Genomic DNA, 25,497 nt, shown 5'->3' with positions numbered 1-25,497 from the left:
GAAGTGGGCCACTTGTCTCACAACAAAAAATTCCAATATCATAGAACCAAAAAGTTGTATAGCTCCTTGTAATAACTAAAAGTACTTCAGTGGTATTCTTTTGGCTGATATTATGACAATCTTATCTATAGACTGTATTTACATTGCATCCCTATAGATTATCACAGTGCCTAGTAGAGAATCCCGTACCCTAGAGGTATCAAAAAACTGATGTCCTAAAGATGCCACAAGGAACTTTAGAGCTGTAAATGAATAACACAACTCCCCAAGAAAACAAAAAGTTAAACCAGTGATTTCCATAAAGTTTTTAAAGTATCTATTGGTATTCTAATGGACTTGGCAAAAAAAAAAAAAAGGCATCAATCAAGGATTCTTCATCCTTTAAGTCAGGATCAAGAAGAGTTTTACTTCTGCAAAATCTTTACTCAGATGATTAAATTTATTTTCATGGAAAAGGAAAATAGGAATGTACATGCTGTGCAGATTCAAATAAAATAATTGAGAAACTGCTATATAATCTACAGCAACTGTTAATATCACCAAATGAATAAAACGATGTATCGCTTTACTTTTGAAAAGCAGCTCACCACCTTCAGCCCCAACCCCTGGAAACCGCTGATCTATTTCCTGTTCCTATGAGTTTTACCCTTTCCAGAACTCCATATAATTGGAAGCATATGTTACGTAGTCTTTTGTACGTGGACTCCTGCACTAAGCATAAGGATTCTAAGACTCATCCATGTTACTGACTGCATCACAAGAACGCTCCTTTACCCTGCAAAGCCGTATTCCACAGCAGGATGTACCCGTGTGCTTATCCACTGACCAAGTGATGGACGTGCGGACTGTGCCCAGCGTTGGGCTACGATGAATAAACCTATGAGCACTCAAGCTCATGTCTTATCTTGTCTTAAGCTGCAATACTTCTTTATATATTCTGAATGAAGGGCCTTATCAGATGTAATGTTTTCTCCCAGTCTACAGTTTTCTTTTTCATTTTTTTAACATTGTCTTTTGAAAAGCAGTATTTTTAATTTTGATGAAGTCCATTTTCTCAATTTTATCTTTCTGGATTGTGTTTTTGTGTCCTATCCAAAAAATCTTTGCCAAACGCAAGGTCCCAGAGGTTTTTTTCCTATATTTTCTTCTGGAAGTTTTATGGTTTTAGCTGTCAGGTTTTTTTTTAAAGATTTTATTTTTTCCTTTTTCTCCCCAAAGCCCCCCAGTACATAGTTGTATATTCTTCGTTGTGGGTCCTTCTAGTTGTGGCATGTGGGACGCTGCCTCAGCGTGGTTTGATGAGCAGTGCCATGTCCGCGCCCAGGATTCGAACTGACGAAACACTGGGCCGCCTGCAGTGGAGCGCGCAAACTTAACCACTCGGCCACGGGGCCAGCCCCTAGCTGTCAGTTTTTTTAATCCATTTCAAGTTAATTTTTGTGCATGGTGTGAAGAAAGGGTCAAAGTACATTCTTTTGTTGTTGTTGCTGAAAAGACTATCCTTTCCCTATTGAATTACCTTGGCACTTCTGTTAAAAATTAACTGACCCTATATGTGAGTGGATTTCTTGATTATGCCCCATCTATTTTTTTCTTTTTTTTAAAGTTGGCACCTGAGCTAACAACTGCTGCCAATCTTTTTTTTTCCTTCTTCTTCCCAAAGCCCCCAGTACAAAGATGCATGTTCCAGTTGTGAGTGCCCCTGGTTGTGCTCTGTGGAATGCCACCCCAGCACGGCCTGATGAGTGGTACCATGTCCGCACCCAAGATCTGAACCAGCGAAACCTTGGGCCACTGAAGCAGAGCGCGCAAACTTAACCACTCGGCCACGGGGCTAGTCCCTCTTGACTACCTATTTTGTTCCACTGATCTATGACTCTCCTTACACCAATACACACTGTCTTGATTACAGTACCTTTACAATAACTGTTGAAGTCAGGCTGTGTAAGAACTCCAACGTTCTTTTTCAAAACTGTTTAGATTTTTTGGGGGGGTCTTTTGCATTTATTTATAAATTTCAGAATCAGCCTGTCAGTTTCTACATAAAAGTCTTCTGGGATTTTGACTGGGATCATGTTGAATCTACAGATTCATTTCAAGAGAAGTAACATAAAGATAGAGTCTTCTAATCCATAAACAGGATATATCTCTGCATTTCTTTAGGTATTCTTTAGTTTCTCTCAGCAATCTTTGGTAGTTTTTGGTGTACAAATCTCACATGCATTTTGTTAAATTTATCTCTAAGTTTTTATATTTTCATACTACTGTAAATGGTAATTTTTATTTCAACTTCCAACCGTTTGTTGCTAGTATAGTTCTTTTTTTCTATATTTATCTTGATTCCTGCAACCTTGATAAACTCAATTACTGGTTCTAATAGCTTCTTTTGTAAATTTCTAAGGATTTTCTACATAAATGATCATGTTGCAAAGAGTTTGTTAAATGACTCTTGCATGTGTATGATACTTTTAAAGTAGTATCTGTGAGAACGGCTAATTTAAACTGTATTCACTTCACCATCCTATGCCATCTTAAATACATCCAAAGCAGTACTTCTTATAAAAATCTAGGTTCAATATACAATTTTTATCACAAATCCACTAGTGATAAGCAGAGTAATGGCCCCCAAAGACGTCCATGTTCCAATCCCTGGAATCTGGAAATATGTTACCTTCTACGAAAAAAGAGGCTTCACAGGTGATTTTAAGTAAAGGACACTGAGACGGTATTATGCTGGATTATCCAGGTAAAACCAATGTACTGACAAGGGTCCTCAAAAGAGCCAGAGAAGGAGATGCAATGATGGAAGCAGAGAGAGATGTGAAGACGGAGGAGGAGCCATGAAGCAGACATCACAGGCGACCTCCAGAAGCTGGAAAAAGAGAAGGGACCAGATTCTCCCCTAGTGCCTCCAGAAGGAACACCTTTGATTTAAGCTCAGTAAGACTCATTTTGGATTCTAACCTACAGAGCTGTAAGATGATAAACTTGTGTTGTTTTCAGCCACTAAGGTTTGGTAATTTATTAGAGCAGTGATAGGAAGTTAATACAACAGTAATGATCACTTCACTTCAATAAACATACTTGTAGTTTTTTGGCACCACTTGGACACCATCACCACCCTACGCCAAAAGCGACTCTCAAGAGTGGAAATGCATGAACTAAAAAACATCTAGACTAAACCATAATTTTTAATGAATTTTCTTATACTGGAAGATAAAGCTATCCTAAATATGATTTCTCACAGAATTTTTTAAATCTCCTTTATTTTCTTTTTAAGTTTGGGTCTGAGCTCATCACTGGTCCTTGAAATGCATTCTTTACAAAAGATCAATGACAGACATCGGAAGGTCTACCATCAATCACTCCGAAAAGCAATCAGTTGGATCTCTTGTGAAATGGAGACCAAACCTGTTGAGTGGGGCCGAGGGGCACAGAGAACGGAGGATTACTACAAAGCTTCTAAAACTCTCCCCTTTGGACTCTGAAAGTCCTCACATTCACCACTCAAAATATATGTGAACACGAAATTAGCACAAATTTCCAACAGCATCTTCTAAGCTCTGTTTTAAGTGATTTATTTTTTAAAATCATTTCTACATCGTACTATAGCTAAATGCCATTCAGAGTTAACATAATTCTACCTAATAGCTTAGGTAGAAAATACTGACATTGATAAATGTACATGGTGACCGAAAATTTAACATACTGCTAGGTCTTTTCTTTAAACTGATGAATAAAAGGGTCTTGGGCCGTAGAAGCTGACTGGAAGAGGTGGTGGTTTCCTTGACTCGACTCTCATCACTCCAAGACAGTATTAAAGTGGAAAAGTTCCAAACAAAAGGATTCCTTAACCTGTGAGGAATATTCCTGTGAGTTCCATGATATGGCTTGAGACAAATTAAAGATAATACCAGGTAAATCTGTGCAGCAAGACCTAAGTCATCAGTGAAAAGCTTTAAAAAGTATAAAGGTTTGATGATGATTCAAAGTTAAATAAAACCCAAAAGTATAAACCCTCAAAAACAGAAATTTTAAAAAATTAACAAGGGCCGGCCTGATGGCGCAGTGGTTAAGTTCGCACATTCCGCTTTGGTGGCCCGGGGTTCGCCAGTTCGGATCCCAGGTAAGGACATGACACTGCTTGGCAAGCCATGCTGTGGTAGGCGTCCCACATATAAAGCAGAGGAAGATAAGCACGGATGTTAGCTCAGGGCCAGTCTTCCTTAGCCAAAAGAGGAGGATTGGCAGCGGATGTTAGCTCAGGGCTAATCTTCCTCAAAAAATAAATAAATAAATAAAATTAACAATAATAGTAAATACGGACATAGAAGTGACAAGAGGCATGGGATTCAGAAAAGAACAAAGACCATGTCACAGCTGAAATCAATCTTTGTAGTAAGGCTCCATGAAGACAGGGACAACAGGTCACCAAGCAAGTCAGAGGCAAAGCTTGGACTCAAATCTAGCTTTACTAACTCACCCAGGCCAGTGCTGTTTCAACTCTATCATACTGTTTCTATGACAGCAAAAGCCAGGGTAGGTGACCAGCACCTGACCTTAGGACATAACGGCAGAAATAGAAAACAAAGACGCAATATGGAAGACAAAAACAAAAACACTAAAGGACATGTCTACAGATTCAATCAATTTGTAGAATAAAGTTTAGTGATGAGAAAAAAAACTCTATTTTGTTTCTACCAGTATTTTGAAGCTACAGTGGTTCTGCTATTAAATGCAGAGACACAAGTTAAAACAAAGACACCGTGCACACTGAGCACACTGGGCAACGATTTCCTGGAGAGACATGTGAACTCCGCTGGGAGGTGACCACGTCTTCCCAACAACACTCTCTTCTATCACAAAACTTCAACTGCAAAAGCATGTTTCACTTCACGCCGGCGAACACTGGTTAACACCACAAGCTCGAGAACCAGACCTCCGGGGCTCAAATGTGGACTCCACAGTCCAGAGCCCCACCTCCATGCCACCCAGGAAAGCCAGAGCTTCCTCTAATGCTCAGACCTGCTCCCCTGGGCCGCACCCTTGCTAGCAGGCTAGGCTCCAGAGCTGAGAGACGCTGAGACTCTGACACGTCCTGCACAACATGCTGGATGAAAATCGCGACTATCAATCGTTCTGGGAGGCTCACAAGACCACCCTCAGGTTCAGTAATTTGCTGAGAGGACTCACAAGACTCCACAGACAGTGTCCTCATGGCTGTCACTTATTACAGTACAAGGATGCCAAGTACAGTCCACAAAGGGGAGAGCGGCATGGAGTGAAGTCCAGGAGAAAACAGCCACAAACGTCCAGGTGTCCCCTTCCAGTGGGGTTGCACTGACACACTGAATTCTCCCAGCCACGAGCTCCAACAAGTGTGAAATGCTGCCAACCAGGGAAGCTCATTAGACTCAGTACCTAGGGTTTTTACCAGGAGGCAGTCACACAGGACCTGTGCCTAGCACATATGCAAATTCCAGACTCCCAGAAGGAAAGCAGGTGTTCAGCATAAACCACACTGCTTGTACAGTTTAGGCATAGTGACTGACGCTTATCACTAAGGGTGGTGAGACCCTCCCCAAATCCAGGTTCCTGATGCCAGCCAAGGGCCAACCTTGTGAATCAGGCCTCCTTCCAACAGATGGTAGATCCAACAGAGCAGGAGATCCTTTAGAGCATAGACCTCATCTACCTGCTCCCTGCTTCTAGAAAAAGTGCCTGAAATAGTGCAGCCATCAAAATTTTTTTTCTTTTGGGGCCAGCCTGGTGGCATAGTGGTTAAGTTCATGTGCTGCGCTTCAGCGGCCTGGGCTTCATGGCTTCAGATCCCAGGCGTAGACCTACATACCGCTCATCAAGCCACGCTGTGGTGGCATCCCACTTACAAAATAGAGAAAGACTGGCACGGATGTTAGCTCAGGGCCAGTCCTCCTCACCAATAAATAAATAAATAAATAAAATTAGTCTTCTAATGAAAAAGTTCCTGGCCCTACCACTTTCTAGCTAGGTAACCTTGGGAAGGCTCATTAATCTCTGTGTGCCTCATTTGTTGGGTGGCATTTCCTCCTTTGTGACACAGGATAATAATACTACCTACCTTGTTTTGAAGACGAAATGAATGAACACATGTAAAGTGCTCACAACAGGGCCTGCAGGAAGAAAGCATCACTAACTTACAGGCATATGCATATACGCAATGTTACTATTTGTTCTGTTCTGTTTTGAACTTTCAACCCTACAGTTGTACCTTCTCCAAGTCACAGTGAGTTCTCCCATCACTAAGCTTTTAACGAATCTAGAGTCTACCCATAGGTTAGACTGCAAACCATCGTTGTTTCATGTGTACTGAGATCTCTAAGTCGTTTGTGAACCACACCCAAAACTTCTTAGCACACACAACAGTATCTGACATGATATTTAATCTTTGTAGTGCCCAGGAAATACTGATTTACCTACTGAATCACAGGTCTGTTAAATCAACTCTTTACAGTGGTCAGAATGTAAGGCAGTCAACATTTTTGATAATAATTACAACTTAAACAAAAAGGTCACCAAGTTTATCTTCTATTGAGAAAAGGAAAGAAAAATGAGTTGATTCTATGCAGTGAAAAGACTAGAAGTGGTAGTAGCAGCAGCAGTAGGAAAAGGCTTCAGTTTAGAAAGTACATAATTAGAATGCTGAATATTTGACTTTGCCTTAAAGAGAGCATGGGTTTAAGTCCTCAAAGGTCAGTAGGGGTTAAATATATCTTTTACGGCAATAATTAGAGACACAGGTTTCCTTAATTAATGAAATCTAGTGATGAAAGAATATTTTAATCTTAAAAAAAAGACAAAGAAGGGGGCCAGCTCCATGGCCGAGTGGTTAAGTTCACGCGCTCCGCTTCAGCGGCCTAGGGTGTTGCCGGTTCGGATCCTGGGCACGGACATGGCACCGCTCGTCAGGCCATGCTGAGGTGGCGTCCCACGTGCCTTAACTAGAAGGACTCTCAACTAAAATATACAACTATGTACCAGAGGTCTTTGGGGAGAAAAATAAAATCTTAAAAAAAAAGACAAAGAACAATCGAGAGGGAAAAAAGGAGCGGGATGACACACAGTCCAAGCTTTAAACACTTCCACCGGCTCCAACACCAGGGCCCTGCGCCCAATGATCAGGGAAAACCTCAAGATCAGCAGAATCACAACAGAGCCATCACACTGAAGTTTAGCACCGGGGAGAACTTTCAGACTGGCAGGTCTCTTCTGACGAATTATAATCACAGACCTGCAAGCACCAACGTCGTCACAAATTCCAGAGCCTCAAGGTGAACTTTACCTTTTAGTAGGAGCTACTCTGAAACAGGTTTATACAAGAACACTTAAAGAGTGAACACTTCATGAAGTTCTCCACCTGCAGAGGACTCCTGGACTGGGTCTCACAACCACCTCTCATTCTTCTACTTCCTGAAGATGTCAGCAAGCTAAAAGGCTCCCTTGAAGGCCAGCTGTTAGGCACAGGTCTGCCAACCATTTGCACGCGGAAGGCACAAGAGCGACAAGGGCCATCTTCCTACAGTAAGGCAAGTGACAGAACGTCTAATGGGCACTGAACGGTTGCAGCAAACCTGGCTCCCCCGCGAGCGCCCCAGCCCTATGGGGGAGAAGCAGCCATGGCAGCGGTGGCAATGGGAGCAGTGGCAGTGGGAGCAGTGGCAGTAGCGCACGGCCTTGAAACCAGAAGTCCAGAAGTGGCTCCCTGATTTTGCTCCTCTAGGCCCTTTAATGATGTGGTAAGCACCCTATTCCTTAAAATAGCTACAGGGTTCTGATTCTCGCCCTGCACCCTGATTTGTGACATCATGACATCAAGTGAGGTCAGGTCCTCTTACACTCTTGCTTGGACTGCTGTCATAACTAGGTGACTTCCTGCCATCTCTCACCATTCCAGGTCTTCCTCTGACTTGCCACCACCAAATCTGATCGTGCTTAAAGAAAGCTTATCAAAAAGGGCCACCTGGAAACCTCGTATGTTCTTTCATATACCTGTGCCTTGTGCATGCAGCTGACTGTGTGTGTCCTTGGATTCCTTGTCCATCTGGTGAAAACCCACTCCACCCTCAGAACCCAGCTCGAACCACACTCCTGTGAATCTTTCCCAACAGGGTCACTCCACATGCCCACATGTGCACTCACTTCCACAAAACCCGTTGCCTGCCCTTGGCTCTGTGCTCACTCACATCCACTCATTCAAAAGACATTTGCTGAGTTACATTTACCTACCACATGTCACACACTGTGCGGAGGGCCGGGGGTACAAGCCAGAACGAGACAGACGAGGTCTCTTTTCTCTTACAGCTATAATCCAACAGAACTATAGATTACCTAGTAAAAACCCAAACAGCGTTTAATTGCAATTGTGGTAAGTGTACTAAAAGATTCAGGGTGCATCGTATGTGTATAAATGCAAGTCTAACCTAATCTGGAAGGAGCAGGGAGAATCATTTCCCTTGAAGAGACATTTAAGCAAAAACTGGAAGACAGACAAAACTGATCAGACAAAAAACTGTTAGAGAGCTTCCCAGGCAGAAGGAACACCACGTGCAAAGGCCTGGAGGCAGCAGTCTAGGAAGCGTGAAGACCACTGACAGACAAATGCGAGGATGAAAGGGAGACAGCTGCCCAGAACCAGTGGAGAAGCAGGTACTTCTTACAACCACTATTATAACACTCAGTGCGACGTTGTGGGATTATTCATTTGCAAAAATGCAGCCCCAACTAAACAAATTGTTTTAGCCTCATAGTCCAACACAGTGCTTAACATGTCCCCTCAAGTCAAGCGCTGCGGAATGAAGAAATGAGTGTTTCATGTGGACGAGGAGCTTAACCTCTCAATATCAGACAGGTGGAACAAGACCATCTCTAGGGTTCAAAAACCTCATGCTTCCGACTACCCCAAAACTTATCAGGCAAGAGACACATTTTCATGGCAACTTATGTGTGTTCAGAATCAAAGCCAGTATTAACAGTGGATGAAACTTTAAACAGCAAAAACTAAACTTTAAGTTGGCAAAGGGCCCTCAATCCTCACTGCTCCATAAAGTGCCACCAACTAACAACCAACAGAACTGGTTTAAAACTCAGAGTCATGATCGAGGCCAGGGAGAGGAAGGGCAGCTCCATCTGCCTGCCCTATTCTCCAGTCGCTCAACAGATTTGGTAGGAGGAGGATGGAGAGCAGGACACTGGCACCTATGCCATCCTTTTCTCCTTCCCTACTTCCTAAACAGTCACCTCAGAAAACACACACTGGTGACTCAGTAAGAAAATGTCAAAATCCCACTGACACACCTCTGCTAACTATTATAAGTCAACACAACGGGGTAATCACTAACCCTAGACTTCAGTTCTGGTACGGGCTCTCAAAGAGGGGGAAGCATTCTTTGAAAGAAAGAAAATTGAATCAGCTAGGAAATAGTTTCAAAATACATGAAAAGCTTGATGTAGTTTACAAGACAGTGAAGAAAACATCAATACATATATACAGTATGGAATTCATAATAACTGAGCTGTAGAATGAGCCCCTTAGCATGTTTTTCAAAAGTAAATTTAATCAGAATTTCACTAACTACATTTATTATGTCATCTGGCATATATAACAGACCCAAAATCATGTAAGAAGCCAAGAATTCTACTAAGAGAGCTCGATAATAGGATTGAACCATACCAACACTCAAAAACTTTACAAAATATATTTAATTCTATCAATTGCCCAATCATGTCAAATTTCCATTATTATAACTACGAAAGCAAGTCTAATGAAACCAGTAAGTGGCCTTAACTGTGATATTTTTTTCCTGAAAGATCAAGATAAAGTAGTTAAATAATTTAGATCATTGTAACATTCCAGACTTAGCAGAACAAGGAAAAAATAACCATCTTCATAAATCCTAACTGTGGAGTTCATGCCCCTCACCTTGCACCCTCAAACTCTGAACACTCTTCTCTTCTCTCCCACCTCCTCCACTTCTCAAAAGCAAACAACTCACAAACAAAAGACCAAACAAAACCAAAATAAAACAGACATCTATTCAACACATATCTATCGACCTCAGTGGCAGTATAAACAGTGAGCTAAACTAATGCTCCCTACTCCTCAGGGCAGAAGAAATAAAATGTTGGTCCTCATTTGAGAAATACATGATTCTCCTTCCCGCATCTTAAAAAAGGTGAATGAAAATGTTAACATGTGGTAAATAATAACTTTTAAAAACTCATAAATTACTTTAGGAAGCTTTATTGAGAAATCTGATTTTATAAGGTACCATTTTAGGGGAAAGAAATTTGAACAAAAATTATTTTTCAATGATTTCTATACCTAAAGGGAGATAATGACTGAAACTGTTATATTCAATTTTTAATAAAGACATTTACTATATACTAGCATCTCTATTTGGCCATGTTACTTATTACTCAAAATGCATACTCTATAACTTCAGCACCTATCTTTTTCTGGTCTTTTAAGGGCCTGTTTTTCAGTGTTTATTGAGCGAGCAAATGGGCCTCAATACAGAACAGTATTCCCCCCAAAAAACCACACACATAATCAATACCAGGTAAACAAATACTCAGGCATTTTTAACTCAGCACCTGAAAGGTTACACAGAATAAATATAAGACTGGCTCAATAAAGTTACCATGATACTCAAAAGGCCTTCATAAAACGGTCTAGTTCCAGGATTCCCACACGACCTTCCCCGACTCCAGTACCTACTCTGGCATCTTAGTAATTTGCTGATGTTGTGTGGCTTACTCTAATCCAACATCGCCAGCCTACTGAAACGTGACTCATTTATATAGCATTGAGGAAGAACAGTAAAGCTTCAATAGATCAAATAAGGCAGAAATCTTAAATGACATTCCCAAAGACTGACTGAGTCCTGCTTCGGAGACCTACCTATTTCTCACCAAATAAACTAACTCACAAATGAGCAAGATCTCTTCCTAACCATATGAGAGACTGGTTCTTAAAAACCTGAAACATCTGTCCCGTGAGATTACTTACAAGACATTAAATATAAATCAGATCTCCAAACCCAAAACATATAGGCTAAAAATAGCGCCTCTATTTCCGAGGCTGGGGCAGAAGCCCTGCAACCGAACAAACTAAAATTAGGGTTCTTTCGATTCCGAACCTCTGAAACGCGCCCTCACCGGGCACGGCCACACCGACCCGCGTCCACACATCCCCCGCACCCAGCTGGTCCGGACGCGAGGCTCCCGTCGCTCCGGCTGACACCCGGCCCCAAGCCAGCCTGAAGCCCCCTCCCAACCGCCCACTCGGTCAAACTCCGACCCAGCCCAGCGACCCGGCCGGCTCTGCGGGAGGCGGCGGCCGGAGCCCCGAGGGGAGCCCGCGGGAGCCGAGGCGGGCCGGGGCGCTGGGAGAAGTGGGGAGCCCGCCCCCGCGGCCCGCATCCCTCCATCCCTCCATCCCTGCATCCCTGCATCCGGCGAGGGCGAGGGCGAGGCCCGGCGGGCGCCGGGGGGTAGCCGCCCGCCCCCGCGGGCCCGAAGGTCGCGGCGGCGCCCGCACCTTTGGCCTCGCAGTCGGCGCAGTACTTGTTGTCCTCCTCCCGCAGCAGCCGGGACAGGATCAGCTGGTGCTGCTCGTTCAGCTTCTGCGCCTTCTCCCGGCAGGAGCGCGTCGCCATCACGGCGGCGGCGGGCGACTGGCCCGGCGGCGAACGCGGGCAGCAGCCGGGCCGGGACGCGCGGCGCCGCGGGACCGACGCGGGGACGCAGCCCAGGAAGCGGCGCGGTGGTGGCAGCGCCGACGTGTCCCGCCCCCTCGCCGGCCGCCCGCCCGCCCGCACGCACCTCCCTGCCGGCGGGAGGGGAGGGCTGGAGGGCGGGGCCTCGACTTCCGGGCGCCGCAGGAAGGGGCCCCCGCCGCCGCGCGCATGCGCCGGGCTTCCCGGAAGCCGGCCTGTCCGCGCGAGGCCCTGGCCGCGGGGCTTCCGGAAGGGCGTCGCGCGCTGCCCTCTGGGAACTCCCCCGGTGTGTCACGTGACTGTGGCCGAGGGCTTCCGGAAAGACGTCCGGGAAGACGTCTGGCGGGGAGGCGGCCTCGCGTGGTTCTTGGCTCTGCCGCTGCTGGCGCAACGTCAGAAGCTCAGAAATAGAAGTGACTGGGCGGACTGTTTCTTCCTTGGGAGGGCGTGGGGAGGGGTGGTCATTCACCTGCAGTTCTGAAACAGGCTCCATCCTGGAAGCTGGAGTCACGTGGAGTTGTAATGGCTGGCCCATTTGGAGCCAGTTCCAGGGACCCCATCTCTTATCAACAAAGTGACTGAGGATTGTCTTTAAGAAAAACTGCCAAGTCACCTCCCCAGAGCATGTGTAGAAGAAGAAATTGTGACCTGAAACGGCCTCGGGACTAAAGATCCACCTCCCCACAGAACCCAAGGGCCAGGACACAACCAGAACTTGAAAGGTGCACTCTTATCAGAAGCAGGGGATCCCTCATTCAGGAAGATCTGGTGTCAAAATTCTTTCCCAAATGTTTAAAACCCTCCAATCAAAACCTGTCCTACCGGCATTCCCAGGTGTCAGTCTGTTCTCCCTAACCTCTTACACGTCACCCCCAAATCCTGGCTTGGACAGACGGATCTGAGGGCCCACACTTCCTGTCTCCATGCAGATGCATCTGGCAGTATAAAAGCTGATTCCCCCCAAGGCTGACGCCATAGTCAATCGGCTTGTTTATCCACGTCAGGCAGAGAACCCCAGCTTCCTGCGGTAACAGACTAAAGTAGACAAAGTCATCTCTCACATTTTAGGGGAGAGAAGTAGTCTGGTAGTGACGTGTTGAGTGCAACCAGTGAGTAATTACTCTGTGCGTGAACTCAGTCAACCCTATTGAGATCTGTGATACTGATATCCTCCTTACACAGGTGGGAAATTGGGGCGTGCAGGAGGGAAGTTACAGAGCTACTTAGTGGAGGAACTGAGATTCAAATCCAAAGCCAGCCGGCTCCAGAGTGTAAAACACTGGGAAAAGGCCCTTCCATAGGAGGGGAAACTGTGGCCAAGGAGCCAAATACTGGGCAGTGTCACTTTAAGGAGAGCTGTATAAACAGTGATATTTAATGAAGGTGAAAGAACACTAAGGGAAGAAGACACTCTTGATTAGAGATCAGAGCTCCCCAGTCCAGGCTCAGGGGATCTGAACCCCAGGTGAGGCAGTTTGAATGTTTTGGTATGTTGTGGCTGTTGACCTTAAACAAATAGCCAGTTATTTCTCCAGCAAAAATGGGTTTATTTGGGATCAGCAAAAACTTGCAATTGGGGATCTGCAACCATGGCTAGCCACATACAAATGTCCAAGCAGCAAGGGAGGAGAAAACTTTTATAGAGGAGAAGAGGAAGTTGGGAGGGCTGTTGTAAATAAAGAGTCCATTGAAGGAACTGAGAGCTCCATATCTAGTGGCTTCTCACTGGCTGAGTTATAACAGTCTCTCCTGGGCTGAGCTTCTTGCTAGTCAAGAAGATGAAGTCTTTCTTTTTCCTGTTGGGCTCTATTATCAAGGTAGGGCATGAGAGCTCCCCCTTTTTGCCTTCCCACTGCAATTTAATGAGGTTTCTGTTTATTCATTTCCACATGGCTTATTAGCAATTGCTGATATGGGGCTTATGTAACCAGAATAAACGTGGCCCTTGCCTGTGGCGGGGCCAATGCTAAGAAAGGCAGTGAGCAGGAGTCTGTGTCTTATACCTTGTAGAGGGCCAATTCCTCACCTAAACCCTCCGTGAAAGTGACCCTCATGCTCACTTAGCCCCGTTCTTGGCCCAGGATCTCAAAAATGTTTGTAGAATTAAATTGAATGGTGATGGCAGTGAAGATGCTGAGTAATTAGCAAATTAGAGCTTAAACTGTGTGGCTTTGGCAAATAATAACTAGGAAGATAGCACAGTAATTTCCAATAAACAGAAAAAACATCTTATGGGAGGTAGAACTTTTAAGCCACATCTTGAAGACTGGCTTGATTCAGATGGGGGTGCAGGAGGGAGATATTGAGCAAGAGCAGCATGCACAAAAGCACAGAGACTTCAAGGAGCCCAGAAAACAGACTGAAGGATAGGGGTGCTACTTGGGATGAGTGGAGATAAGGCTGGATAAGTCAAGTGCAACAGAATTAAAGAAGGTTTGGGGAAGCAGACAAAGCAATCTACCTTGATGCAGTTGACAATAGAAAAGTGAAGATTCTTGAACTAGGATGGTAGCATGAAAAAAAGGATGTTTTGAGAAAGTTAGTCTAATTAACAAACACCATTTTTGAGTGGTCTCTCCCCACCCCACGAAAATTTTGCTTAGCACTGCAAGGATTCAGAAAAAGCAAAAGATAAGCTTACCACCAAGAAATGATCTACCCAATGGACTGAAGGGTCACAGTAATGTCTATAGAGATATAATGCACACCACGTGTGTACTTTTAAATCTTCTAGTAGCCATATTTAAAAATAGAAAAAGGAACAAATGAAATTAATTTTAATAGTACATTTTATTTAACCCCATGTATCCAAAATATTATCATTTCAACATATGAGTAACATAAAAAATTAGTAGTGAAATATTTTACATTCCTGTTTTCATACTGTCTTCAAAATCTAGTGTGTATTCTACACTTACAGCTCATTTCAACTTGGACTAGCTGCATTTCAGGTGCTCAATAGCCACATATGGCTAGTGGGTACATTATTGAACAATGCTGCTCTAGATGGTCAGCCCAGAAGCTATTAAAAATCTAAGTTTGAGGGGCCAGCCCGGTGACATAGTGGTTAAGTTCACATGCTCTGCTTTGGCAGCCCGGGTTTCACCAGTTTGGATCCCAGGCGTGGACATATGCGCCACGTATCAACCCATGCTGTGGCAGGCATCCCACATATCAAGTAGAAGAAGATGGGCACAGATGTTAGCTCAGGGCCAATCTTCCTCAGCAAAAAAAGAAAAAATAAAAGAGGAGGATTGGTGGTGGATGTTAGCTCAGGGCTAATCTTCCTCAAAAACATATCTAAGTTTGAGTTGGTTGTTTATTAGGGATGTAACAGGAAGAATGGAAAATAAAAGTAGACACTGATGGCTAAAACATCTTGGGAGGAAAATAACATTGCATTCATTCACCAACATTTATTAAACAACTTCTATTCAGTTCTCTGATAATCACAAGCTTACATGTCTTACCGTCTAGTGTGACATACAAACATGTAAATAGAAAAATTAACAGCCACCCTGTAAAGTCTGTAGCAAATATAAAGTGTTCTGGGAGCAAAAGAAACAGAACTTCAGTAGCCTGGAAGAATCAGGGAAGCCTTCATCAGGTATGTGATGCTTAAATTTGATTTTAACAGATGTGGGAATTTTTCAAGTGAATAGAAGTGGAGAGGAGGAAAAGGAATACTTGAAAGAAACCTGTGTGAGCTTCTGAAAATGCATGGCTGGAGGCAGTGAGACTGTGCGGCACCAGGAACCTAGAATTTGCATGGAGAATGTGAAGGGAGGAGGAGAAACTCAGGTGGAGAGGTCGATTGGGGCGGGGAGGTCCAGAACTGTGTGGCCAAACTACATAGTTTGAATTTTACCCCATGGGCATAGAGATCCAGCTGAAGCTTTTCACAGAGAAAAGACTTAATTAACTTTGTTTTCTGTAACTGGAGTGGCAGGCTGGAGAACATGGGTGGGGGAAAATGTTATCAAGGGAACAGATTATGGACAGGGCTGTTGCAATAATATGATGCAACACAGAAGATATAATGTCCAAAGAAGATATGATGAAAGCCTATTTCAAGGCAGTAGCATAGAGTTTGGAAGAGACAGAATTAAATGATGTTTTAAAATTAGAAGCAGCAAGATTTGCAGCTGAATGTGTGTGGGGGTTGAGAGAGAGGAGGTGAGAATGACACCAAAATTTCTAAGTTTGGAGGCAGGTAAATGGTGATGTCATTAACCCAGACCAAGAATAGAAGGGATAGTACAGATTTGGGGTCAGAGGAGCAAAGGTGTTTGCTTAAGACATGTTAAGTTTAAGGTGTCCATAGCACATCCAGTCCATATGTCTAAAGGACACTGTGTACCTACTTCCAGAGCTCTAAAGAGAAGTTAGTGCTAGTGAAGTCATCTGGGAGTCAGCTACATTTAAACGGTCAAAGAAGTCGTAAGGGTGGATGAGATTCCTCCAGAGAAATCGCGTAAACAAAAAAGAGAAGAGTCCCAAGGACAAAACTCAGAGGAGTGCCAGCTAAATGAGGAGTGGACAGAGAAAGAACCATTGCAAATAGAGGTGAAGTGTGGCCAGGGAGAGAGCCAGAGGCTGTGAGAGGAGAGGCCTCTGAGAAGGGTGAGCCCTAATGCCACTGCTCCAGAAAAGTCACTTACCTCTGTTCTAGACCACACGTACGGCCTGTAGTCACGGGTCTGCACAGTGCATTGTTTTCCTTCACAACTGGCCTTTAGCCCAGGAACAAGAGAAGAGAAATCTTCTAGTGAGGCTTCCCAGGGACTGCGATTGTCTGGTGTTTCAGTAAAAGGTTAAGGGAGGGGTGGAGATGGTTAGAAGGGGAAAAAAGCAGGAAACGTAGGCACAAGGACAGGAAGCAGTGCCAGAGCTGACTGTGGAGTGTGAGGTGAGGGAAGTGTCCATAGTGCCTGTGGGAGAGGAGGAGCAGGAGCAGCCACGGCCCGCAGGTTCCTTCAAGGCCAGAGGTGATTTGGGGTCCTTAGGACACAGGTGCTAACAGCTGAAAGAGAGAACCTAGTGGCGGCTCTCAGAGGGGAGTAGTAACTTGTACTGAAGAGGTCCAGGATGTCAAGGTGTCTATGGATGCCTGACGGCTGGGGAGTGAGGCCAAGGTCTGTTCCTGAAAGTTCTTGGAGAGGTGAGGTCCCTTTCAACTCTAAAATTCTGTTTCTAGTTGGAGGAAAAAGTGAGAAACAGGTTTAGGGAGTTGGAACACAATGGAGCCACTATTCCACAGAGGACACAGGGAAAGAGGGAGCGCGCGGAAATGAAGGAAGATACGGTGTAGTGAAATGGACACGAGTGAGTCATGTGTGAGGGTATGGGCGGAAGGTCTGGTGAGAGCAGGCGATAGGCACAGCTAGGAGAATGGGGGTGACAGTAACCAGAGCCACTGCTGTGGGTTAATAATCCTCTTACCAACTTGTGAGGTAAACCTTATTAAAGTCATTATTCGTGTTAGGAAATGTCAGCCAGGATGGGCTAATTCATGTCGAGTAACAACCCCAAAATCTCAATGACCTAAAATTATGTAAGTTGATTTCTTAGTCATACTACATGTCCTGTGGGTTGGTATGGATTCTGCTCCCTGGTCCCAACTCAGGACCCAGACTGATAGAGTCTCTGTTGTCTTTTAGGGGAGAGGCAACAAAATAGCTCTCTTACAGGCTTCACCCCAGGAACTATCCCTGTCGGCGTCTACTCTCCCTCCACTGGCCAGAGCAAGTGCATGACCGGTCCTAACATCAAGGGCATCAGAAGTGCAACCCTACCTCGTACCTAGAAGGAGAAATGGAAATGTCACTGAACAGCTCAGAAACTCAGGGATGTTGAGGACTTTGCTGAAAGTTGCCCAGATGTTACATGGCATACCTGGCATTTGAAGTCAGGTCTTTTCACCATTAAGGCCCTGCTCCTTTCATAAGCCATGCTACCCCCTGCGATGGAAAACAAACATAACAAGTTAGATCCAGCAATGACACCAGTTAAAGAGAGGCCAAGTGATTGAGGCAAGAGGAACACTATATAAACAAACACAATGTACACAACCACAAAGAAAGGAAAACCAGGAAAGACCCAGATTTTGTTTTTATTTTGTTTTTAAAAGTCACACCAGGGAATGTTAGTGTGTTTGTGGTTCCTAAAAACTCTGTGCGACCCATGTGTGGAGCACTCTTTTGATTTATGCTTAGACACCAGTGGACTCCCCTCAGTGTGGGGAGTGTGGTCTCTATTTCCACACACCTCCTCCCCACCTCCTTTAGAAGCGAGTTATTTCCAAATATATAGGATTGAGCAAGTAGCTATTACACAAGAACCCATAACATCACACTGCTTAATGTAGGAAAAAGTAATTTCCAAAATCTTAATACCTCATCTTTTTACCCGCAGTGCAGAGACACTGAAATGTTTTTGGTATTGATACGGGCAACCAGTGTCCCAGTCACAAAACGCCCGATACGAGGAGCCAGAGGAGCACGTCCAACCCTGCGGTTCTTTGATGGATCAGGATACCCGGCCTGCAGGAGGCAGACCCCTGCTGGGACCACAGAGGGGAGCCGGTCCTCAAGCTTGGGCTTTGGCAACCCTAGCCTTCATTCTTTTAAGCTTTTTGTTGAGGCAAAATTCAACAACTCTAAGAAAATTTTCCGAACCTGCCGCTTCCCATTATCCTCTTCCACTCCCAGCCCCCCCTCCCCCCCCAGTCTTTCGGTGGGAGCTGGCTGCTTCCTCCATCCGTTTAGCCATCCCTTCAACAACACATTTTTGAGTTCCTTCGAAATGCAGGCTCTGTGCCCGGTACTAGGGATAACAGTTAGTGAACAAATCAGTCACAGCCCCATTCCTCACTCCTGCAGTAGTTTATTGTCTGTCTTCCTAGACCATGTTCTCTCACTATCTCCTTGTTAGAGACCTCCAGAGCCCCTGCCAGTAACGCCCATGGCAAGCCCTTAATAAGTGTTTGCTGAATGAATGAGAAAATAGGATTGAATGTAGGAGCTTATATGTGAAAACATATAGTTTCTCAAAGCAAAATTAAGAAACATAACATTTTAAGCAGTTTTTAAAAAGGAAATACAGTGCATAAAAATTCTATATCACTCCTAACTCACTTCCAATCTTGGTCAAGATATGTCTTACTTAGTGTTGTCCCTTTTCACCACTTAATATTAGATTTCACAGAGTTTCTGCATCTCAATTTAGAAAGAGAATTCTAAGTAATCAGAAATACACAGTCAACTTCAAGACTCAAAACAATAATAATGACAATGAAACTAACCTGGGATGAGCTCCGGTCAGGCACACGCACTTTCACGAATGTGGCCTTGGCAGTAATGGGGTTTGACCAACCAAGCGCAGTTCTTGGAGGGAAGACTCAAAGAAAAAGGAATACAGGCAGTCTCATCTTGCTCAAGCAGCAGACATAAGCACAAGTGGAAAGGTGCGTGTCTGCCAGGTCCGAGTTTAGTGGGCATTGTTTTCGCCCGACCAGAGTCCACCCCCTTCTACAGCAGCGCCCCAGTTTCCCTTTGGGGCACTATCCCCTTCCTCTGTGGAAGCCAGTTTTGAAGAAGAGACTGTCAGCTGAGGCTCCTGTACCTCCCTTGGACCTGTGACCAAATTAGGCCATTCAGATACTTTCCTCTTGAGAGTTGAGCTTGAGAAGAGTGACACAGACAGAAACCACCAGAGATGGCTCATCCCCAAGGAGGTCTGCTCATCACTTTGATCCTGCTCCTTTCATGCTCACAGCTACTCTGGCTCCTGTCCCTTCTGAAGACTGGCTTTAGCTTTCCTTAGATTCTCTGAGTGCCCCAATAAGTCTTCTAATGCAGTCCTCTTTTGTTTGTTAGATATAGAAAGTCAAACTAAAACTGACTTATGTAGAGCACCAAAATTATACATAATGAGCCATGTGCCGTCTGATGGAAGTGGGGTGGCACATTTTCAAAAAACTTAGCTTCTTTTTCTAGTCTTTAAAGGAACCCATTCCTTTCCTTCGAGGCCTTTGAGGTTTGGTGACCTTGCTGGGATGAGATGCTTCATACACGAAATTTTCTGCCTTTCTCATTCTTGACCTTCTTTCCAAAATGGTGCATATCATCTTAATAATTTTCAACTAAAAGTAGCATCATTTTAGGAGAAAGGGGGAAAGGAAATACGCATAGGTTTATTTTAAAGTGTTTTAAAATGTTATTTATTCTTTACCACCTTAAGATAAGCAGAGATTTCTTAGGACACAAGATGCACTGACTGTAAAAGAAAAAAATTGAAAATCAGACTTCATTAAAATTTAAAATTTCAAAAGACACCGCTAAGAAAATGAAAAGGTGTTGTACACTTTAAACTTACACGTTGTTTAAGGTAAGTATTACACAATGTGTCAATTATTTTTCAAAAAAGTTGTGGAAAAAAGGAAATAAAATTTGGAAATATGTTTTAAAAAAGAACATGAAAAAGCAAGTCATAGATTTGGAGAAAATATCTACAACACATGATAAATACAAAGGATTTATTTAGAGATTACATAAGGAACTCCTGCAAGCCAATAATAAAAAGACAAATAGTCCCATTAAAAATGGCAAAAGACTTAAAGAAATATGTCAAAAAGAAGATACATGAATGACCAATAACCATGTGAAAAGGTGCTCAACATCATTAGTCATTAAGGGAATGTAAGTAAAAACCACAGTGAGATATCTCTTTACACCCACTAGAATGACTGCAATGAAAAAGACCCACAGTTCCAAACATTAAGTAGGTTGTGAAGCAACTCTGTTGCTGGTGGGAGTGAGGAATGTTATACCCATTCTGGAAAACTACTTGTCAGATAAAGTTAAACACACACTTCTCCTGTCACCCAACAATTCCACTCATAGAGAAATGAAAAAATATATTCACAAAAAGCTTACATAAGAACATTCAAAATAGCTTAATTCATGATATCCAAAACCTGGAAACAACCTAAACGTCCATAAACAAGGGAATGGATAAACAAGTAATGGTATATGTCTACCATGGAATACTACTCAGCAATTTAAAAGGAACAAACTACTGTACACAAAACACATGGATGAAGCTCAAAAATACTATGTGGAGTAAAAGAAGTCTGACACAAAAGAGTACAAACTATGGTTCCATTTATATGAGGTTCTAGGTCGGACAAAACTAGTATGTGGCCTGATTGCCTGCAGAGGGAGCCAAGCAGGGGTTGACTGGAGAGGTGTGTAGGGAGCTTTCTGGGGCGATGTAAACGTTTTGTGTGGTAACTGGGCGGCATAGATAGTAAAATACACAGGAGTGTATAGTTGTCAGAACTCATTGGACTATATCCCTAAGAGCTCTACATTTTATTATACATAAATTATATCTCAATAGAACGAAGGTATTGGGGACATTATACCACTAGGATATTGAGCATAGCCTGGTTTCACTTGTTCCCCTTACTCCCGATTCTGAGCTGAGAATTTCTCCTTCTCCTTCTTTGAAGCTCTCCTCTCAGCACTTCTGTGTACCTGCCTCCCAACGCTCCTCCTCTGAGCCTCATGAAAACCTCACCTCAATCTCTTCCCTCATTGTTGGTGTTGAGTCCCAAGTCCTTGCCCTTCTCTTCTGAAGCACGTGTGTTTTTTTCAGGGACTGCGCATTCGCACAGCTTCCACCATCACTTCTGCTCTGAGGAACTAGCAGAAAGGTCCTGTCCTTGCACAGCCAGAGCTACAGGCTTTGACGGCCATCCTCCTATAGGCGCAGAGAATCTCTCCCGGAGCCCTTTCCATCACCCTCTTCAAACCTTCCATCTCTTCTGAGCCCATTTCCCATTCACTCAGCTCCCATCCAGTTTCCACATCTCTGCATTGATACTTTGCACTGGGAGCTCCTCTGACCATCTACTCTGCTTGCCAGATGCCCAGCCAACATTTTCCTTCTCTCCATGAAACTGCCTCTCAGGCACCTCCTATTCTCCGCCCAGTGCAGGTTGAGGGCGAGCTGCCCCTACCTCCTCACCCAACCCAGACTTCCAAGACCCTGCAACTCGGCTGCCACGGCAGGCTTCTTGTAGAGGAGACACTCAGTGGACTTTACACCTCTCACACCAGCCTCACTTCTACATCTCCAAGTGCCCCCCTGACCATTCCCTCACTAGGAGAGGCTGGCTTCATTTAGAAATCTGCATCTTCAAAAGCAAACTCATCTTCCCCTGCCTCTGACGTTGGCATCTCCGTGATCCCAGTCACCTGACTTAAAGCCTTAGAGTCATTTTTGATTCACTCTAAATAAATGAAATGTTCAGTAAGTGACCTTCTCATTTCATTTCTTTTTAAAAATGTCTCCTATAATTTGGCTCATCAGCTCCTCATTCCGTCCTGGGTGGATGGGCCTCTTTGCTTCCACACTTTCTCTGACCCTAATTCACCCAATGCTATTTTCTTAGAATCTGTGGACCTCACATCAAAGGACGAGGTCATCAACTCTTCATTAGCTGCAGGCAGATAAAGCAGCTGAAAAGGCAGTATGACACCACAAAGGGCAGCATGGCACAAGGTGAGGCTGGGGAGTGGGCAGAGCCAAACCACACAGGCCTCGTGGTGGTCTTAGAAGTGCCTGCCCAGATCTCTGCTGCAGGGGGCATGGCTGACTGAACCTGAGTCATCGATCTCGTGGATGCACCACTGTGTTCGCACTGAGGCCATACTTCCCCTGGGCTGCTCCCAGTCAATGATTGAGCGGGGGGGGGGGGGTTACTACTATATGACAAGAGACCCTTTAACCCACAACTTGGGCTCAAAGACCTCTATTGACATGGCCAAAGCTTTCTCAGAACTTTGCTGCAATCTGAGGCTCTCTGCACCCCATCTTCCTTCCTTCCCTCTCTCTTTCACAGGTGTTAGACCTGCATCCCAGTCTGAGAGCTCTCCCACATTCTCCATTTCCTTCTTCTGTATTCTTCACGAGCGTTCTCTCTAATAAATATCTTTCATGTCTAATCCCATCTTAGCATCTGTTTCTTGGAGAACTTGAACTAACAATGAAGATTTGGGTCTTTATCTCAAGAGTACTAGGAAGTTGTTGGAGTGTTTCAAACTCTGTACTGACATGATCAGATTTGTTTTGAGAAATAAACATTCCTGGCAGCAGTGTAGGGAACAGATTGGGTGTAGGCAAAAGTGGATGCAGGGAGAGCAGCTGGGCATCTCTGGCAATGGTCTAGGTGTGATGGTGCTGACTGGATGAGAGTGGTGGTTATGGAGATGGTGAGAAGCGGATGGACTTGAGAAGGGTTGAGAAGGCAAAATCAACAAGCACTAGCAATGAGTGATAGGGGCAGAGAGGGAGAAAGAGGTGTCAAAAATGCCTCTGAGGTGAATAATTCTGGAGATCTAACGTGGAACAATGTGATCATAGTTCACAATATTGTGTTGTATACTTGAAATTTGCTAAGAGGGTAGATCTTATGTGTTATCACCACAAAAAAAAAGAAAGAAAGAAAATGGGAACTATGTAAGGTAATGGATATGTTAATTGGCTTGGTTATGGTGAATATTTCACAATGTATACATATATTAAATCACCTAATTGTACACCCTAAAAGTATACAACTTTTAATTGTCAATTATATCTCAATAAAGCTGGGCGGGGAGGAATGACTAAGATTTCTGGGTTCATGGGGCTATTCACTGACCAAGGCAACGCCAGAACAGGAGTATGTTTTAGGGCGATCCTAAGTCTGAGGGCCTTTGACATATGCAAACGGAGCTGTCAGGCAGGCAGTTGGAGATCTGAGTCTGGAGCCCAGAGAAGAGCCTGAGCTGGAGATATCAACTAGTGGTTGAAAGTATCTAAGTGGTGATTCCTTATTACATTAAAGAAGCTATGGAAGTGGATGAAATCCCATAAGGAGGGACAACCGAGTAAACACAGAAGAGGGCCTAGGATTGAGCGGCCTAGCCTTCAGGGACCTCGGTATTTACTGAGTATTGACATAGGCCACGCGTGATGAACCTGCACAGGTGACCAAGCAAAAGCAGCCAGAGAGAGAGGAGAAAATCTTTCATCTTAATCATTTATTTATTGCTGTGTGATAAACCAGCCCAAAACTTAGCTGCTTAAAACAACCACCATTTTACTGCTCAAATCCTGTGGGTCAGCAATTCTGCCTGGTCTGGTCTCAACTGGGTAGTTCTTCTGTTGTCTCACCTGAGGTCACATATGCAACTGTGATCAGTTAGCTCCGCTGGGATGGACACTCCGAGGTGGCCTCACTTGCCCGTCTGGTGCCTCAGCTGGGATGGCTGAATGATGCACGGCCAGGCCTCGCTCTTCACAGCAAGGGCAGCATCCCAAAAGGACAAACTCCAAGGCACTAGTCACGTTGGCTGACACCCTATGGGCCAAAGCAAGTCACATGTCCAAGCTCAGGGTCAAGGTGGGAGCAGAGACAGGAGAAACTCTTCACCAACATGTACACATGTCCGTGTTTAAAAGCATGGGAGGGGTGGCCCCGTGGGAGTGAGGGAGGGTAGCCATCTCCACAGTTGGGCTCCGCTGAGGAACACATCATGATTCCTTATTTCCCATCAAGTCCAATCTAAATTACTTCTCTCCCCAGAACATGACCTACAGTTCTTTCTAGTCAGGCTAGTTCTCTCCTTGTGCTTCATTCTTGCTGCGACCTCTGCTGACACTCCCTCTCCATGACCCAGCCTTTGCTGTCTGGCTAGTTTAATCCATCTTTTAGGCTGATTCCAACTTTCACACTTTTGTTCATTTTATTCCCGCAGCCTATAGCACCACCCCTTCCAGTCCTACAGCAACAACGTCTGGCCAGTTCTAATCTCAGCTTCCCCGTGAAGCCTCTTTAGGTTGCTCCCGCCTTCACAGGTCAGTCTTGTCTATAAATTCCCTTTGATCTAATAACTATACCAAACAGTTTTTAAGTTAATTATGTATACTTTTTACTGTTGGTTTTACATAAATACACCTTTTTCTCTCGACTGGATTGCGAATTCCTTGATGAAAGGAGCTGTGTTGTAGACCTCTTTAACATAATGGCATATAAAGATGGACAAAGCAGTGTTCTCCAGAATGTCACCATCTAACGGGGGAGGCCCCCAGTGAAGAGGTGACTCTAAGAGAGGAGAGTGCTACTGGAAGCTTCCGCGCAGGAGGCTGTGGGAAAAGGGTGAGCAGGCTCTACATGTGGTGCTGTTGCTGCTCTCACCTGTGGGGCCTTTGTTTGTTTCCGTGTTTTAGTGGGGCAGGGCATGGTCCGGGAAGCTGCCCTCTGGACTGAAACTGCGGTGAAGGTAAAAATAGCCAAAGGAGAGTGGCGCCAGGACAAAGCTGCACGAGGCGGGGGTTTCACAAGAATGTAGGTAAAGAGAGAAGAGAGTCCTGGAGCTTTAGGAATTCCGAGTTAATTCAGACTATTTAATCTGAGGACTCAGCCTAGCTGGAGGATAGTGAGACTAGTTAATCAGAGGACCTAGCCTAGCTGGAGGATAGTGAGACTAGTTAATCAGAGGACCTAGCCTAGCTGGAGGATAGTGAGACTAGTTAATCAGAGGACCTAGCCTAGCTGGAGGATAGTGAGACTAGTTAATCAGAGGACTCAGCCTAGCTGGAGGACAGTGAGACTAGTTAATCAGAGGACCTAGCCTAGCTGGAGGACAGGGAGAGAAGAGCAGTAAAGAGCTTCGAGACTCGGCATTCAGCC

At 44.5% G+C, this 25,497-nt stretch overlaps 1 protein-coding gene across 5 annotated transcripts in view; it reads right to left on the bottom strand.

Moving 5' to 3' along the window:
- The window catches only part of SMAP1 (small ArfGAP 1), a 160,269-nt gene extending 148,336 nt beyond the window's left edge, over window positions 1-11,933 (bottom strand). For 2 of the 5 annotated variants that reach the window (XM_070245776.1, XM_070245777.1), the window contains exon 1: window positions 11,579-11,922. Coding sequence is in view for 3 of the 5 variants with exons in the window: in XM_023625154.2 (XP_023480922.1) it covers window positions 11,579-11,696 (118 nt within the window). In the remaining 2 variants the exon portion in view is untranslated. Of the gene's footprint in view, window positions 1-11,578 lie in introns of all 5 variants that reach the window. The other 3 variants (XM_023625154.2, XM_023625152.2, XM_023625151.2) reach the window with 3 other exon arrangements.
- Between the last annotated feature and the right edge of the window lie 13,564 nt (window positions 11,934-25,497).

This window comes from Equus caballus, chromosome 20 (assembly GCF_041296265.1).
Source record: "Equus caballus isolate H_3958 breed thoroughbred chromosome 20, TB-T2T, whole genome shotgun sequence".
Lineage (NCBI taxonomy): Eukaryota > Metazoa > Chordata > Mammalia > Perissodactyla > Equidae > Equus > Equus caballus.
This window is presented reverse-complemented; position numbering and strand designations above follow the sequence as displayed.